At 38.4% G+C, this 16,739-nt stretch overlaps 1 protein-coding gene across 5 annotated transcripts in view; it reads right to left on the bottom strand.

Annotated features, from left to right (window-relative positions):
- Positions 1 to 9,909: 9,909 nt before the first annotated feature.
- Positions 9,910 to 16,739, bottom strand: part of CNTLN (centlein) — a 276,063-nt gene continuing 269,233 nt past the window's right edge. For all 5 annotated transcript variants that reach the window (XM_080819727.1, XM_080819729.1, XM_080819731.1 and 2 more), the window contains one exon: positions 9,910 to 11,325. In XM_080819727.1, the coding sequence (XP_080675853.1) occupies positions 11,224 to 11,325 (102 nt within the window). In that variant the 3' untranslated portion in view covers positions 9,910 to 11,223. The remainder of the gene's footprint in view (positions 11,326 to 16,739) is intronic.

The following is a 16,739-nucleotide window of genomic DNA, read 5'->3' as shown; positions in this document are numbered from 1 at the left end:
CACATGCCCACTCTGAACCGTCTGACCCATTCCTTAATTACTAGAGTAATTATGGTGCCTCCACCTAATTTAAAATGGGTATTTTCCCCCCTGAGATTCAAGGAATTATTCCATTTATACAGCAGTATATATTCTATATATACAGCAATATATTAAGACCAATCTCAGGTGTCCTTGGCAGAACGTTAAGTGATGAGTTACAGGACAGTGTCCCATATCAATGAACTCTTCTGTATCCAGCCTTATATTCTGTTCAGCACCCTCAAGATTCATTTCCAGGCATGTGTTTGTTTCCCAATTCTTTTTTTTTTTAAGATTTTTTTTTTATTCATTTGAGAGAAATACAGAGACAGAGAAAGAGAGAACAAGCATGGAGAGAGGCAGTGGGAGAGGGAGAAGCAGAACTCCCTACTGAGCTGGGAGCCTGACATGGGGCTTGATTCCAGGATCCCGGGATCATGACTTGAGCTAAAGGCAGACGCTTAACCATCTGAGCCACCCAGGAGCCCCTGTTTTTTCAATTCTTGATGATATTATTTTAGCTAGAAACTAGCTATTCTGTGAAATACCTCTTTACTTCTGAAGCCTGGGCATACATCTGTGGTCAACAGGGCCACAATTTGACTCTTATTAGTATATTCACAAAGCTTATGCTACCATGCCCATTATCCACCTCCAGATTTTCATTCCCCCTTTCGAGTTATTCATTTTCAATTGAATACAGCTTGAATTGTGTCCCATAAGTTGTTATCTTTTTTTAAAGATTTTATTTATTTGACAGAGAGAGGGAGAGACAGTGAGAGAGGGAACACAAGAAGGGGAGTGGGAGAAGGAGAAGCAGGCTTCCTGCTGAGTGGGGAACCCGATGCGGGGCTCGATCCCAGGACTCCAGGATCATGACCTGAGCTGAAGGCAGTCACTTAACCAATTGAGCCACCCAGGTGCCCCATCCCATAGGTTTTTGATGAAAAATATTCTCACTGTAGTTACTTTCCAGGTAATTTGCCACTTCCACTTTCTTTATCTTTGCTTCAGGTACGGTTTAAGAGAGTTTTTAATACTGTCTTTAAATCGAAAGATAAATATAGGTTCATGGGAACATTGAAAGAGCATAAAAAGATATCATTGTAGGGGCTCCTGGGTGGCTCAGTGTGTTAAGCCTCTGCCTTTGGCTCAGGTCATGGTCTCAGGGTCCTGGGATTGAGCCCCGCATCGGGCTCTCTGCTTGGCAGGGAGTCTGTTTCCCTCTCTCTCTCTGTCTGCCTCTCTGCCTACTTGTGATCTCTCTCTCTGTAAAATAAATAAATAAAATCTTAAAAAAAAGAAGAGATCATTATAACAACCAAGTCTTGTCTCTCAGCACAAACCCCTTAGTCCTCTCTCCTGAGATAACTAATCTTACTCAGATTCTGGTATTTCCTTCCAGTAATATGAATATATTGTATAAATATATGTTTTGAAAAGTGTTCCTTAACTGGTGCAGTCACTGTGGAAAAGGTAGGGAGGTTCCTCAAAATTTAGAAATAGAACTACCATACAATCCAGCAGTCCTACTACTGCGTATTTACCCAGAGAATACAAAAACACTAATTCAAAGAGAAACATACACCCCCTAGGTTTATTGCCGCATTATTTACAATAGCCAAGATATGGAAGCAGCCCAAGGGTCCATCAATGGATGAATGGTTAAAGAAGATGTGGTGTACCTATACAATGGAATATTACTCAGCCATAAGAAGTAATGAAATCTTGCCATTTGCAAGACATGGAGGGAGCTAGAGAGTATAATGCCAGACAAAATAAGTCAGAGAAAGACAAATACTATACGATTTCACTCACACATGGAATTTAAGAAACAAAATAAACAAGCGAAGGGGGAAAAGCAGAAGGAGAGACAGAGAGAAAAAGTGAGAGAGAAACCAAGAAACAGACTCTTCACTATAGAGAAGAAACTGATGGTTACCAGAAAGGAGGTGGGTGGAGGGATGGGTGAACTAGGTGATGGGGATTAAGGAGTGTGCTTGTCGTGATGAGCACAAGGAGATGTGTGGAATTGTTGAATCATTATATTGTACACCTGAAACTAATAGAACCCTGTTTGTTAACTAACTGGAATTAAAACTTTAAAAAATTTTTACAAAATCAAAATCAAAAAACATTTCTTATTTTCTAGTTTAATTTCTTAGGAGGCTTCCCCAGGCCATTGGTATGGTTTATGGTAGATTTGAGGAGCCCAAGGCTTGCTCTTTTCTGGTCTTGAAACTAACTTTTCATACTGCCTGCTTCTGGTTGTCAACATTGTTTCTAACCTCAAATCTGAGAAAGGGCCATAGAATAGACTCAACTTGGCTTTCTAAATTTGTAGATTTCTGATACTAGTTTTATTTTGCTGCGGAAGCTTAATTGTGCTGTCCCAGCCTCTTGATTTCAAGTCTAGAGCTGAGAATCAACTACTTCCTTAAATTTATCTGTTCAGCCTCTTTAAGTGACAGCACTCACTCCTAGTAGAGGGGAATCTTTTGTTTAGATCTTATAGTGGTGGTGCCAAGAGGTATTTGCAATTTTGGAACCCATCTGCTCCCTCTGTCTTCCTTCCCCAAATTACCACAAATAAACAATTGTTCTATAAGTAAAATTTACGCTTACCTTGCAAAGATGGCTTCAAGGGAAATGCTCCAGTAGCCTCTGCTCCATCTAGACTGTCAAACTGAAACACCTGCTGTGGTCGGCAGCTCCAGCAGTTCCTAACGATCGCCACGTCCTATTATTCACATTATTGTGCAATCTCCTTCGAGCGTGCACGTGAGAGAGAAAGAGAGAGAGAGAGAGAAAGAGAGAGGTGAAGCAGATTACCACAGTGAATAGATCCATGGGTAAAGCACCGGGGACAGCCGCTAGCCAACAGCTAGCAAGGAGCTAAAGTCCTTGGTCCAATAGTCTGCAAAGCACTGAAGCCTGCCTACTATCTCAGTGAGCTGGAAAGTGGATCTTGAGTCACACCTTGCTCTGACCGCTGCCTCCGGAAGGCGCAGTGCTGGAGAACCCAGCCAAGCTGTGCTCCAACTCCTGACCCACAGAACTGGCCTAAGTAAATGTTGTTGTTCCAAGCCTGTAGGTACTAGGGTGATTTGTTACACAGCATTAGATAATGCAGAGACCTGCATTTTGGAAATTTCTTGTGAAATCCACAGTGATTACTAGAAGTTCTTTCTTCAGGTAATTAGTCTGGAAAATCAGTCTACCCAAACCGAAATCATCCTGTTTCCATCAGCTTGCACTTTATGAAAATATGACTCAGGCAGGTTTTGGGGAGAGAAAAACAAATAATGATAAATGTGATTAGGTGGAGAATAGAACTTAAAAATCAAAATATCACCACTGCACGCCTGTTAGAATGGCTGAAACAAACAAACAAAAAATACTAACAGTACCAAGTTCTGAAGAACTAAAGATCAAGACCAGCTAGATCTCTCAGACTTGGCTGTGGATCTGTACATTGGTGTAAGCGCTCTAGAAAAAATCTTTGCACTTTCTTACCAAGTGAAACACACACTTACCGCATTACCCACTGGTCATACTCATGCATATTTATTCTAGAGAGATGAAAACTTTGCCCATACAAAACCCTATACTTGAATGTTCATAGTAACTTTATATGTAACAGCCCAAACCTAGTGTATTAACCATGGTCTTCGAGAGAAACAAAAACAAATCTTTATTTTAAGGAATTAGCTCACTGAGTTTTGGAGGCTGGCAAGCCTAAAATCTGCAAGGTGGGCAGGAAGAAGCAGAGTCAATGCAACTTAAGTGTGAAGGTTGTCTGCTGGCAGAATTCTCTCTTCTTGGGGGAAAGTCAGTCTTCTGTTCTATTCAGACCTTCAACTGATTGGATGAGTGCCTCTCCCCCATTATGGAAGGCAATCTGCTTTACTCATGGTAAATATTAATATTAATTTCATCCCAAAACACCCTCATGGAAAAATCCAGAATGTTTGACCACAAATCTGGCACCACGGACCAACCAACTTAATACATAAAATTAACTAGCACAAGGCCATGCCTTGTCAACTTCATTCTCTCTCTCTCTCTCTCACACACACACACACCCCAAAGTAAGGAGGAAATACTTAAGAAAACCCTAATTCTTGCTTCTGTGAATAGTCATGTGGTCATAGCTGGTATTTATAATACCTTCTTCCACTTATCCATTCTGTAGTCTCTTTGTCCACATCAAACACTTCAGTTGGTTTTAGTTCTTTGCCTGGTGGGAGGATCTAAACCTTTATTCCTGAAGGGTCTGGGCCATTAGTAGTGCTAGCTGGTTTGGATTTTCCATTGACTTTCTTTCTTTCTTTCTTTCTTTTTTTAAATACTACAAAAGATTATTATTTTTTAAAACTTATTTAAATTCAATTAGTTAACATATAGTGTATCATTAGTTTTTAATGTGGAGTTCAGTTATTCATACATTGCATGTAACAACCAGTGCTCATTGTATCACACCACAGGGCATGGTAATATTGAGAGATGCCCTGTGGCATCTCCCATGGAGTAGTAGTGCAATTTCCCCTTCATAGTCAAAATCAAATATCCCAATCAGTACAGTAACCGTCTTCTTGACTTGTTGATTCAGAGGCATATGGCAACACAGGTGACTGGATGGATCTCAACTTCGAATTCAATGGAATCATTCCTGTGTCTGCTGGTGGAAACATTCTTCCCTTTGATGGTAAGACTTAGGCCAGCAAAGTATAAGTTCATGGGGATAAGAAGCAAAAATTTTGCTCGTGAGTCACTAGGAGTAATAGTGGCACCATTCATTTCTACCCATTGATTCCTGGATCTGGGAATCCTGGTTACAGATAAAGCAACACCATATGCTGAATACAAATTCATAGCACATACAGCCTCCTTGAGAATCTTGCCTCAGCCCCACAAGGTACTGCCACCTAGGTCGCCTTATAACTGAGTCTTCAAAAGCCATTCCACCATTCTAACTAGCAGTTTCATGATGGTGGGGAATGCAGTAGGACCAGTGATTCCCATGACCATGGGCCCATTGACCCACTTCATTTGCTATGAAGAGAGTTCCTTGATTAGAAGCAATACTTTGTGGAATACCATGATGGTGGATAAGACATTCAGAAGTCCACAGATGGTAGTCTGGACAGAAGTACTGCTTGCAGGGAAGGCAAATCCATATCCAGAGCGAGTGCCTATTCCAGTAGGACCAAAGCTTCTATGGTGGAAACAGTCAGATATTGTCAGCCTGCCACCTGGGAGCTGGCTGATCACTCTGGGAAACTGTGCCTATCAGGGACTTAGTGTTGGGTCTCTACTGCTTGAATATTGGACACTCCCTCGTGGCTGTAGCCAGGTCAGCCTTGGTGAGTAGATGTCCATGTTGCTGAGCCCATGCATAACCTCCACCCTGGCCACCACAGCACTCTGTTCACGAGCCTGCTGCAATGACAGAGGTGGCTGGGAAAGAGGCTGATTGAGAACCACAAAACAGTTCATTCTATTCAGTTGATTATTAAAATCCTCCTCTGCTGGGGTCACCCTTTGGTAAGCATTCACATGGGATGCAAAAATCTTCACTTTCCCACTCAGAGAGCTCTATCCACATAGCTCTTCCCCAGACTTCCTTGTCACCTTACTCTAAACATGTTCCTTCCAAGTCCCTGGCTATTCAGCCTATGAATCAGGACATGTATTTGTTGATGGGTACATGAATAAACCGGCTGTGGTACATTCATGTATGGGGATGCTACTCAGCAATAAAAAGAAATAAACTATGGATACACACAACTTAGATAGATCTCAAGGGCATTATGCTGAATGAAAAGAGCCAATCTCAAAAGGCTATATGCTCTGTGCTTCTGTTTATGTAACATTCTCAAAGTGACAAAATCATAGGGATGAAGAATAAATAAGTAGTTGCAAGACTTAGGGTTGGAAAGAGGGTATAAGCACTAATGAGCAACACAAGGAATATTCTATGTCAATGGAATAGCTCTGTAATGTAATTATGGTGATGGTTATATAATCTATATTGTGTGACAATTGTTCATAAAACTATATCCCAAAAAGTGAATGTAAAAATTTGTGAAATCCACATGTGGTCTCCCAGTGAATAACATTGTCCCAACGTCATGTTCTTGACTTTGACCATGTGCTGTCGTTAGGTAAGGTGCTAATCATCCAGAGAATCCGAATGAAGTGTACTCAAGGACCCTCTGTACTTCTTCTGCAACTTCTTGTGAATGTTACACTATTTCCGAACAAAAATTTATAAAAAAATAAAGGAAAAAGAAAAGCTGGAATAAAAATGACTTGAATATGCTTTTCTTTTTCTAATTTGCTCCCATCACTGAATAAAGAATATAAATAAAGAAGAATGGGGAGGATCCCTTTTAAGACAAAGGATGTTGACAGGTGTCTATGACAGAGAGCATGCAATGGAAATTAAACTCCAGAAAAGAATGAGGCCCCAAACCAAAGCAATTTGTCAAGGTAACAGGGAGATTTTTTTTTTTTTTTTGTACACTCAAATTGAATAGTAGTAACTTGAGATAAGATACTGAAGGGAAATGCAAACTTCACTTATATTTTTTTTTCTCTCTTAATTAAATTTCATCCCCAAATATGTTTAGAGTACTTTAAGTTGGTTCAGGTTGTAAAAGATGTATTTCTCCAGTGTTTTGTGTGGGATGGGACACAAGCCAATGAAGTCTCTGGTACTTCTCTACTAACAGCTCTGGGGTCCCTCACCCCAGATTTAGCATTAACAAAGAGTGACATTTTCTTTATTATAAACTATGAGTACAAGGATGCAGGAGGGCAACTTACTCTTAGTGATGATATCCAGAAGAAAGGAAGACTGAATGGCAACAAGTGCTGGAATCAAGATTGTGCTATTATAGACCATGTGTGTTGGTTTAAGAATAAATAAGAAAATTGAAGATTAGACCATGGAGAGGAAATCCTTGTAGTGCCCACCATTCCCTAGCGAATAGGGAAAGCAATCAAATATATGTTTGTATGTTTAAGAATCAAAAGGTAAACAAAGGCTTTTTAAAAATTGAAGTATAATTAATATACCATGTTATGCTAGTTTCAAGGGTACAATATAATGATTCAACAATTCTATACACGACTCAGCACTTATCGCTCTTAATCTCCTTTACCTACTTCACCCATCCCCCAACCCACCTCCCCTCTGGCAACCATCAGTTTGTTCTCTGTGTTCAAGAGCCTGTTTTTTGTTTGTCTCTTTTTTTCTGTATTTGTTCACTGTTTTGTTTCCTTAATTCCACATACGAGTAAAGTCATGCTATTTGTTTCTCTGCCTGACTTATTTCACTTATCATTGTACTCTCTAGGTCTACCCATGTTGTTGCAAATGGCAAGATTTTGTTCTTTTTTTATAGCTGAGTAATATTCTATTATGTGTGTGTGTGTGTTTATGTATACACACATACCATATCTTCTTTTAAAAATGTTTAACAAAACTTTGGCTTAGCGGCAAACAAACAGAAAAACCAAAAACCAAACAAAAAAAAAGCTTTTTAAATTTGATTATGCTATATTAAATCACTGTTATACATTTTGTAGTAATTCCAAGGGCAGTTACATGCACAGGTATATAAGAATTAAACGTAGCAACTCTTGTGGCCACTTACTTCATGGATCCTCTGAACCCAGAAAATAAAGGGCTCTCTCAAAATGTTTCCTGGCACTCACCCCTTCTTTTTGGTTTTATTTGTGGCTATACACTTCTTATAGAAATTTTTTTGGACCATCTAAATCTAAATGATTCATCTTACTTGCAGAATCCTGTGACATTTTGAGGATTGAGTTAGTATTTGTCGGTCTTTATTGTGTCTCTTTGACCCATGTATCTAGCCCTCTGCCAACACCACATACTTTTGATCGGTGTATCTTTATAACACATCTTGCAGTTCGGTGGAGTGATTTCTCCCTCTTTGTTTTCCTTAAAAATCTTTAGCTACTCTCATTCCTTTGCCTTTCCATACAATTTTTAGAAGAATCTTATCTCTATTTTCAAAATATCTTGCTGTGATGCCTGTAGGAACTGGATTAAACCTGTATATCTATTTGGAGACAACTGTCATCTTTGCTACATTGAATATCCCAATCCATGCTCTCAGTATGTTTCCCTACCTAATCTTCTTTCATCAGGGTTTATAGTTTTCAGCATACAAGTCTTATACATGCTTTGTTAGATTTAGACCTAAGTAATTTTTTTTGAGCAATGGTGAATTTTACTGTAAATTATGGTTTCCACACACGTATTACTAGTTCACTGATGTATAGAAATACACTTAATTTTTGCATGTTGATCTTGAATCTTGAGAAGTCACTTATTAATAATCTAGGAGTTCTATTTATGTAGGTATGTACTTACTTACTCAAGAGATAGCTTTACTTCTTCCTTTCCAACCTGTATGGCTTTTACTTCCTTTTATTGCCTTAGTATGCTGGCCAGGATTTTCAATGTTACATTGAATAAGAGTGCTGAGAGTAGACATCCTTGCCTTATTTCTGATCTGAGGGGCAAGTGTTCAATCTTCCATCATTGAATATAATGTTAGCTGTAGGCCTTTTGTGATTTTTCTTATCAAATTGAAAGTTCTTAATTTTCTGATTTGTTTTTTTCTCACTCACATGTTGAATTTTTTCGAATGTTTTTCTAAAATTTTATGATCATGTGATATTTCTCCTTTACATTGGTTTTTGAATATGGAATCAGCCCCTTGATTTTCTATTTTCTGACCAATGTCCCTCATAAACATCAATAATTCTAAACAGACTTTTAGAAAACTCTATTACTTTTCTTTTGCTGCCATCACAAATTACCACAAACTTGGTGACTTAAAAAGGCAAAAATGTATTCTTATAGTTGTTGATGTGCAAAGTCAGTTTCACTAGGCTAAAGTGATGGTGTCAACAAAGCTGGTTTTTTGTTGTTTTGTTGTGTGTGTGTTTTTTTTTTTTTTTTTCCCCTGGAGGCTCTGTGGGGGAGAATCCATTTTCTTGCCTTTTCCTATATCCAGGGACTGCCTCACAGTCTTCGGCTCCTGGCCCCTTTTCTCTGCACTGAAAGCTGTTGGGTAGTATCGTCAAATTTCTCTGTCCCTCTGCGTCTGTGGTAACATCGGTTTCTGTCTGACTGACTCCTCTTGCCTCCTTCTTGGAAGATATGAGGTCCCAAACAGATAATCCAGGATAATCTTCCCACTCAAGATCCTTAGTTTAATCACATTTGCAAAGTCCTTTTTTGCCATAAAAGGTAACGAATTCACAGGTTTCAGGAATTAGGAGGTAGACATCTTTGGAGGCCATGTTTCAGCCTATCACATTTTCTTTCTTTTTACTGTTCTTATTTGGTTTTGGCATCAGGGTAATACTGTGCAGTCACGTTTTTAGCTTTGTAACAAAATTCTGCTGTGATGAGATGCTACATTTTAAATTTTATAATTTTTTCTTACCATCATCTTCTTCTGAGTTGGGAATACGGTCATGAGTATTCATAATATTAGGTAATGTCAATAGACAGGGCATTCCTTTAGCACAGGTCTAACATCCTTGTATAATTAACGCAATGCTTTGCCATCTAGTTCAACAGCAAGATAGTCTGCACTTCACTGTGCCCTAAAAGGTATGACATTTGAAGGTCATTTTTCTCTTCTTACTTTGACATGATGGGCATGCACTGGTATTTTTTTAAGCACAGTAGAGTGGTATTTGTGATTTGTAGCTCACCAAGAAGTAGTGTCAAGTCATCGCACCACCATATATGGTCTGGGCCTCACACTCACCTGCACTGCTGTAGCTTGAAAGCAGCCATAAACAATATATAAATAAATGAGCATCGCTGTGTTCCAATAAAACTTTATTGATGGACACTAAAATTTGAATTTCATATAACTTTCACATGCTACAAAATATATGTTTTTCTTTTAAACCATTTGATAATGTAAAAATTATTCTTAGCTTGTGGGCCACACAAAAACAGGTGGCAGTCCAGATTTGGCTTCTGAGCCATAATTTGCCAACCACTGCCTTAACCTCAGGGGACCTATATTCTAAAAGGGGTTGAGGGGGGCAGAAATTAACAAGAAGATAAGTGAACAGGTAAAATAGATAATTTTCTGTGATAAAGGAAATTAAATAGTAAGATGGCCAGGGAAGGTGTCTCTCAGGGAACAGGTAAGGTGATCCTAAGTGATAAGAAAAGTCATGATGAGCCAGTCATGAGATAAGTTGAGAACAGAGTATTCTAGAAAAAGAAGAGCAAGAGTAAAGGCTGCATACAGGCAGAAGTTTGGCAAATTAGTGGAACCTTTCCCAAAAAGGTCACATGTGGCAGGAACATAGTAAAGAGGTGAAATGGGGGTGAGAATATTTGGAAATCTAAAAAAGATGACATCATTGTTAAGAATTTAACTTTAAACTTAAGAAATTAACTTTAATTAGTTGACCACAGTAGGAGTTAGGGTAGATCTAATTTTACACACTGGGCTTGTGGTCCCTTGCTAATTTCTAGGAGCACACCAAGTCTTGTGAATTTAAAAAAAGAAAGGGAGAAAAGGAAAAAATGTTTTTATTTTTGCCACATAGTTCTAGGAAAATACAGTATCTCCTATATCATCTGGTATATCGAGAACAGATATAACTGGACCACACAATGTACTTCATTAAATGCTCATCCTTAAGATAATTTTTTATATTTTTATATTTATATTTTTATATTTGCTTACAATACAAATGTGCTCTTCACGGGCTGATTTAAGGCCTTTTATAGTGACATTATGTCAACACTCTAGTTTCTTTATAAAACTTAAAACATTAAACCCTCAGTTTACCTTTTTTCTTCTTATATTCAGACCAATTTGTGTGTCCAAGCTTGTTCTAGTTTCTTTGACTGCACTGGAAGGAAAATCATCTTTAAGTTTGCATTGATTTGTGGCAATATTTGTATTCAACAGTCAAATGCTACACTATTTCCTTTTAAATGGCTATGTACTTAATTAGTTTCCCTTGTTCGGCAATTAATTAGTTCCAAGCCTTCTTATTTTGGTATTGAACCTGACTATTGATAGCTGGAGTAGATACTGTATCAGATGGTAATACATGTTTTCCAGTCACATTGCACAAAAAGTTTTCACTTCTGGAAGAAAGTTCTTCATTGTAGTATCATCTAATATCTTTCATAATTGTGAAATATGCTTCAACCAGTTTCTTTCTTTCATTTATTTTCTCCAGTACTGCTTCTAGTAAATAGGAGGCAAAAGGAAGCTGGAAGAGAAACACAGAAAAAAAGATGATCAAAACCCTATATTTTCTCCAGCTCAAAAACACACAGTAAGTATCACTAAACCATTAGAACTCAGCTATCTGCAACTCTGTACCCATAATGGTACTCTACTGGGTCTCTTTTCAGCTGATCTTACTGGATGGTGGGGGTAATTTTGTCTTTTATAATAAAAATGATAAAAGAGCAGAAGTAAAATGAAAAAAGATAAACGCCTTATTGAACAATTCATGGTTTACTGACCATGTTAATGATGTAATCTGCAATACAAGCAGCGAAGCCATTTGTCTTCAATCAGCTGATCAATAGCAGGTTACGGCCATCTCCAGGGCCCACAGGCCCACAGAAGTCGTATAGTATGCTCATCAGTCATCAAAGAATGAGAGAGAACTATCAATACACTTGTCTGTGTGGGAGCCAAACACTTTGAGAGTCGCAGGGTAAAATTTCAGAGGGAAAAAAATGGCAAAAGTATACCCATTGATTAAGTTGTTATAGAAAAGTTTGTTTGGCATATCAAAGTGTAATACACATGTTGCAAACTGCTGAGTTTATAAAATGTAGAGTACATTTTTAAATTTCATAATTTATATAACTTTTCTGGTAAAGTTTCATTGTTCCCTCTGCTTCCCGGGGCTTCCTGGAGAACTCCGACTCGTACGATGCACGTGTGCACTGTAAGTGGGAGAAAATCTAAACTGTTCTCCAATTACTCACACAGCTCCGCCAACTTGCTTCCACCTCCTGTCCAGCTCTCTGGTCTCACAGAGAGGTTTCTGATAATTAAGAAGTTCATTACGTTACTTCTTGGAGTTGTCCTTTGGGTTAACTAGGGAAAGACTACTTTTGTTTCCCTAAATAAATTGGTTGAGAATGCTTGTCACGCCCCGTCCCCTTTCCTAAGCGGAAGTGGCATCGGGCCCTTTTTTGTGCTAGGATGACCACTGGCAGTGTCACCCATCAGCACCTGAGCAAAGACTGATGCTCCCAGTAGGGGTTGCCTAACTGTGCTCAGCTAGGGTGATTATAATTAGTTAAACCAAACAGAATGGCTCTTTTCTGAATCTGAACTGGGGGAAAACAGAAAAGATTGGCCAGGGACAGTGAAACACCAGGCAAACAGATTATGTAGCCCATGAAAGAAGCAAAGAGACCAAAGCCAGTCCATAGCATTGCCTCAGATCCCAAGTTTCTAACTAAGATTCCAGTTTAACTTCTTTCTTATCTTTATAATAAACTACCTTCTCCTTAGGGCAGCCTAAGTCTCTGCCAGGAGCTTCACACATTGTCTTCCTTGAAACTTACCACTGAAGAAAGCATAAGATACCAAAATATCACATTTCTTCAGTTCTGAAGATAGACTTGAACAGAAGATACACACATTCACTTAAAAACAGCTTTTTCTGGGGGAAAAAACCCCTACCACATTAAATATATACATACTGTGTTGGCATTCCAATGTCAGAAAAACAAAAATGTGGGGAAAATGCATTTTAGAATCAAGGAAGAAGTCCATTAGACTTCCTTCTGTAAGATAAGGATACTAAAAGCAAATCCTTCCTTTGACAGTTTGACCTTCTGGGATGCAGAAAAGGGTTATATTTGGCAAAACTGTCAGTCTTATAAATTAGATAATTTACATTCTCAGGGCATTAATATTAGATGTTAAAAATGTTAAAGAAGTGCACATACATAAAACAAAACTATCAGGTAACTTTCTTTTATGTTGGCCAAGGCTACCAGTACCATTTGCATTCCTACCAAAAAAGCAAACAAACGGGTGCCTGGGTGCCTCAGTCGGTTAAGCTTCCAACTCCTGATTTAGGCTCAAGTCATGATCTCAGGGTTGTGGGATGGAGCCCCATGTCTGCTTGTCCTTCTCCCTCTGCTCCTCCCTCAACCCCTGGCTCACATACTTGTTCTCTCTCTCTCTCTCTAACAAATAAATAAAAACTTTAAAACAAATAAGAATTAAAAAAAAAAAAAGCAGACAAACAAGATGAGAATAACCTCTCTTTTTTTCCTGGTAGAAACAAAAAAGTTCATTTCCTAAAGCTGGTCAGGGAAAAAAAGAGTTCTCTGACCAAAAACTTTGGGAAACAAACCAAACTTTAAAAATGTTCTTCATTTCAGGATTTCTTAGAGGCTTTAAGATACTAACAGGCACTGTGTGTCTGCAATATCCTGTTTCTGGATTCATTCGCCCATGCTTTTCTCATGGTCTATTTATCATGTGGAACCAGCAGTCCATGGAACCCACTTTGGGAAACACACCGCTTCTGTAATTGCCTATGTGATGACGTCACCTGGTACATTCACCAGGCCGACATTTATCATTTGCAGATCACATTTTCAAGTTAAAACCTAAACCTTATTATCTTGTGATCTGAACAGTTTTCAACACGTCATGCACTCGGAAATTTCACTTCCTTTGAAAAAAAAATCTTATCTCTAAGAATTTGTCTTCCAGGAAGCCTCCAACCTGGAACAAGAGGTCCATTTACTAATTTACTACTGACAACTCACTTTCTTCTCTTCCTCTGGCTCCCAATAAAATGGAAAGCCCCACAGTTAAACACAACTGTTTGTCAATCCTGTTTAACTGGATTGTTAGCTTCTTTTAAGCTTTATATGGAGGATAACACATAGGGATTTCAAAAAGCAATCAATCTTTTAATCATGACGCACACTATGTTCATGTCTATCTGCCCTGCAAATAGGTCAGAAGGATGTTACTATCTGTCTATATACGATGAAATGAAAGTTCATGTATCTTACATGTTGGCTGGAGATGTTTATTTTAATTCAGTGGTTCTATTTCCTTTTTTATAAACCAATTCTGAAATTCTGCCTCTAAACACAGTGCTCACTGTACATGCTTTTTATGACTTGTCATTTACTGGGAACTATAAGGCCGGCTCTCAGCAAGATCTTTCAGAAGCTTTTTTTTTTTTTTTTTAAATATATAGGGATCAACTGTAATTTTCTAAAATATAAAATTAATGTAATTTTGTATTAAGCTCATTAATAATTGAAACAAACTGAGAGGAAGTCTAAGGTAAAGTCAGAATTACAAAACACTTCAAATGAACATAATAACTGAAAGTAACTGTTAATCAAAAAATTATAAGCACATGTCCCTTCTACTTTATAAATTGTTCCTTACTCATGGAGTAGACTCAATACATATTCAAATAATGAGTGTACTAGTGGTCCTGGGTTTACAAATAGCCTCCCTTTTTTTTTTTTTAAGGGAGGGAGGGCGAAGGTGTCTTTTTTATTTTAATTTTATTTATTTTATTATTTGACAGACAGAGATCACAATTAGGCAGAGAGGCAGGCAGAGAGAGAGGAAGGGAAGCAGGCTCTCCGCTCAGCAGAGAGCCCGATGTGGGGCTCGATCCCAGGACCCTGGGATCATGACCTGAGCCGAAGGCAGAGGCTTTAACCCACTGAGCCACCCAGGTACCCCACAAATAGCCTCTTTTGACAAGTCCACACTATTCACCTATTGGCAAACTTCTTCCATAGACTGTACAGATAAAAACTTCTCCTTAGTCTAAGATGAATTTATGAAAATTCTTGTTTTCTGAGAGTGACAAAGAATGGCACTCTGAGTTCACTGGCTATTTTAGTCAATTGAGAGTAATCACTTTTCTCACTTACAGATTATTATTAATTCTTAAATCTTATAAATTACAGTTACTCTGAAGACTCATGGAACATATTTAACCCACTGTGATTCAAGAGAGTTCTGCAAAATCCTACAGTACCAAATGAACATCAGTTCTCAACATATAGCTATAGATTGGGTATAGTTAAGAATGTCTTTAAATATGAGATGTCTTGGAAAGTGCTTTAAAGGGGCGTTTGGGTGGCTCAGTCCTTAGGTGTCTGCCTTTGGCTCAGGTCATGAGCCCAGGGTCCTGGGATGGAGGCCAACGTTGGGGCTCCCTGCTCAGCAGGAAACCTGCTTCTCCCTCTCTCACTCCCCCTGCTTGTATTTCTTCTCTCACCATCTCTCCGTCTCTGTCAAATAGATAAATAAAATCTTTAAAAAAAAATTAACATAGCATATTTGTTTTCCCTATTTTTTGTTTTTGTTTTTTAATTGCAAAACGTCTTAAAAACACAAAGAAGACCAGGAGACCTGAATTTTCTGCTACTTTGAGTCTAGATTCAGTGCTAGTTTATTTCCCACAGGGAGTTTAGCATCAATTAAAATCTCTGGATATGCATTCTGGAGGGAACTCCCTCGGATACAGAAAGAACACTGATACGAGTTTGGAGTTGGACTGATGTGGCGAGCTGACTGGCCAACACAAACTTTCTCACTTAGCCCATCACATGTATCTGAAACAACAAACCCAACAATCATGCTGCCTAGGGTTGGCCGATGTCAGGGACTATCAATCCTGAAAGCCTGCATGAGCTCTTTCTTTCTCTTGCATAACAAAGGAGAAGTGATACTCCTGGGGTATGTCAATGCAGGATTCCACCAGCTTGAACTCTTGGACAGAATGGCACAAATAGGTGAAGAGCTGATACTATGAGAGATTTCTTCATCTGGAAATTTAATGAGGACCTTGGAACAACAATTGAATTTTGCTTGGTGCAGTGTCGTCCTAAAGCAGGTCTTCCTAGTCACTCGGCTGTCCCACTCGCAAAAGGTGATTTCTCTTCTGGAGAGATTTCCCCAGATTTCACACAGACTTCCAGCTCATCTTACATAAACACCTACAGATGTTTGCCTTTAGGAACTGGTATGTTGCTGACACAATCTCAAATTTATCCCTCACACTTAACGAATTGCGGTTTCATTTAGAGGTGTTTCTGTATAAAGGTTAAGATATGAGTGATGGTCGCAGATGTTTGAGAGTGACGCTGGAAAAATAACAAAGCCTAAAGTCCATGACTATAAAACACAGAGATAACTTAAAGCATGAGCACTTGTTGGAATGTGCTCTTAACAATAAAAAAAAAAGGAAAATTTTTGTGTAACAAGAAAAAAAATGAAATAGGGGTAATTTTTTAAATCTAAGGGGCAAATGAGCATTTTCACCATTTTCATTCTTGTTTTGGGTTTGAAAACTATTACCAAGAAGATGTCATTTTTAAAACACAAGCTGACTTTAATCTAGCTTGAGTTGTACTGAAAATAAAGATGTTAAATTTTATGTCATATATCTGCTTTTACTGGAAACATGAAAGAAGGTTTAACATTGTTAAAAAAAAAAAATCCCAGGAAGGCTTTGAATGGAAAATTTTGAACTCTGGCTATTTAAGCTAGATGTGAGAAATCTGTGTGGGTGGCTGATTTGTGTGGGTTTCTGTGTGTGAGCAAGGGTGAGTGGGTGAGTATGTGCATGCATGTGTTTGCATGTGTTCTAAGTGCAAC

The sequence above is a fragment of the Martes martes genome (genome assembly GCF_963455335.1).
Source record: "Martes martes genome assembly, chromosome: 12".
Taxonomy (NCBI): Eukaryota; Metazoa; Chordata; class Mammalia; order Carnivora; family Mustelidae; genus Martes; species Martes martes.
This window is presented reverse-complemented; position numbering and strand designations above follow the sequence as displayed.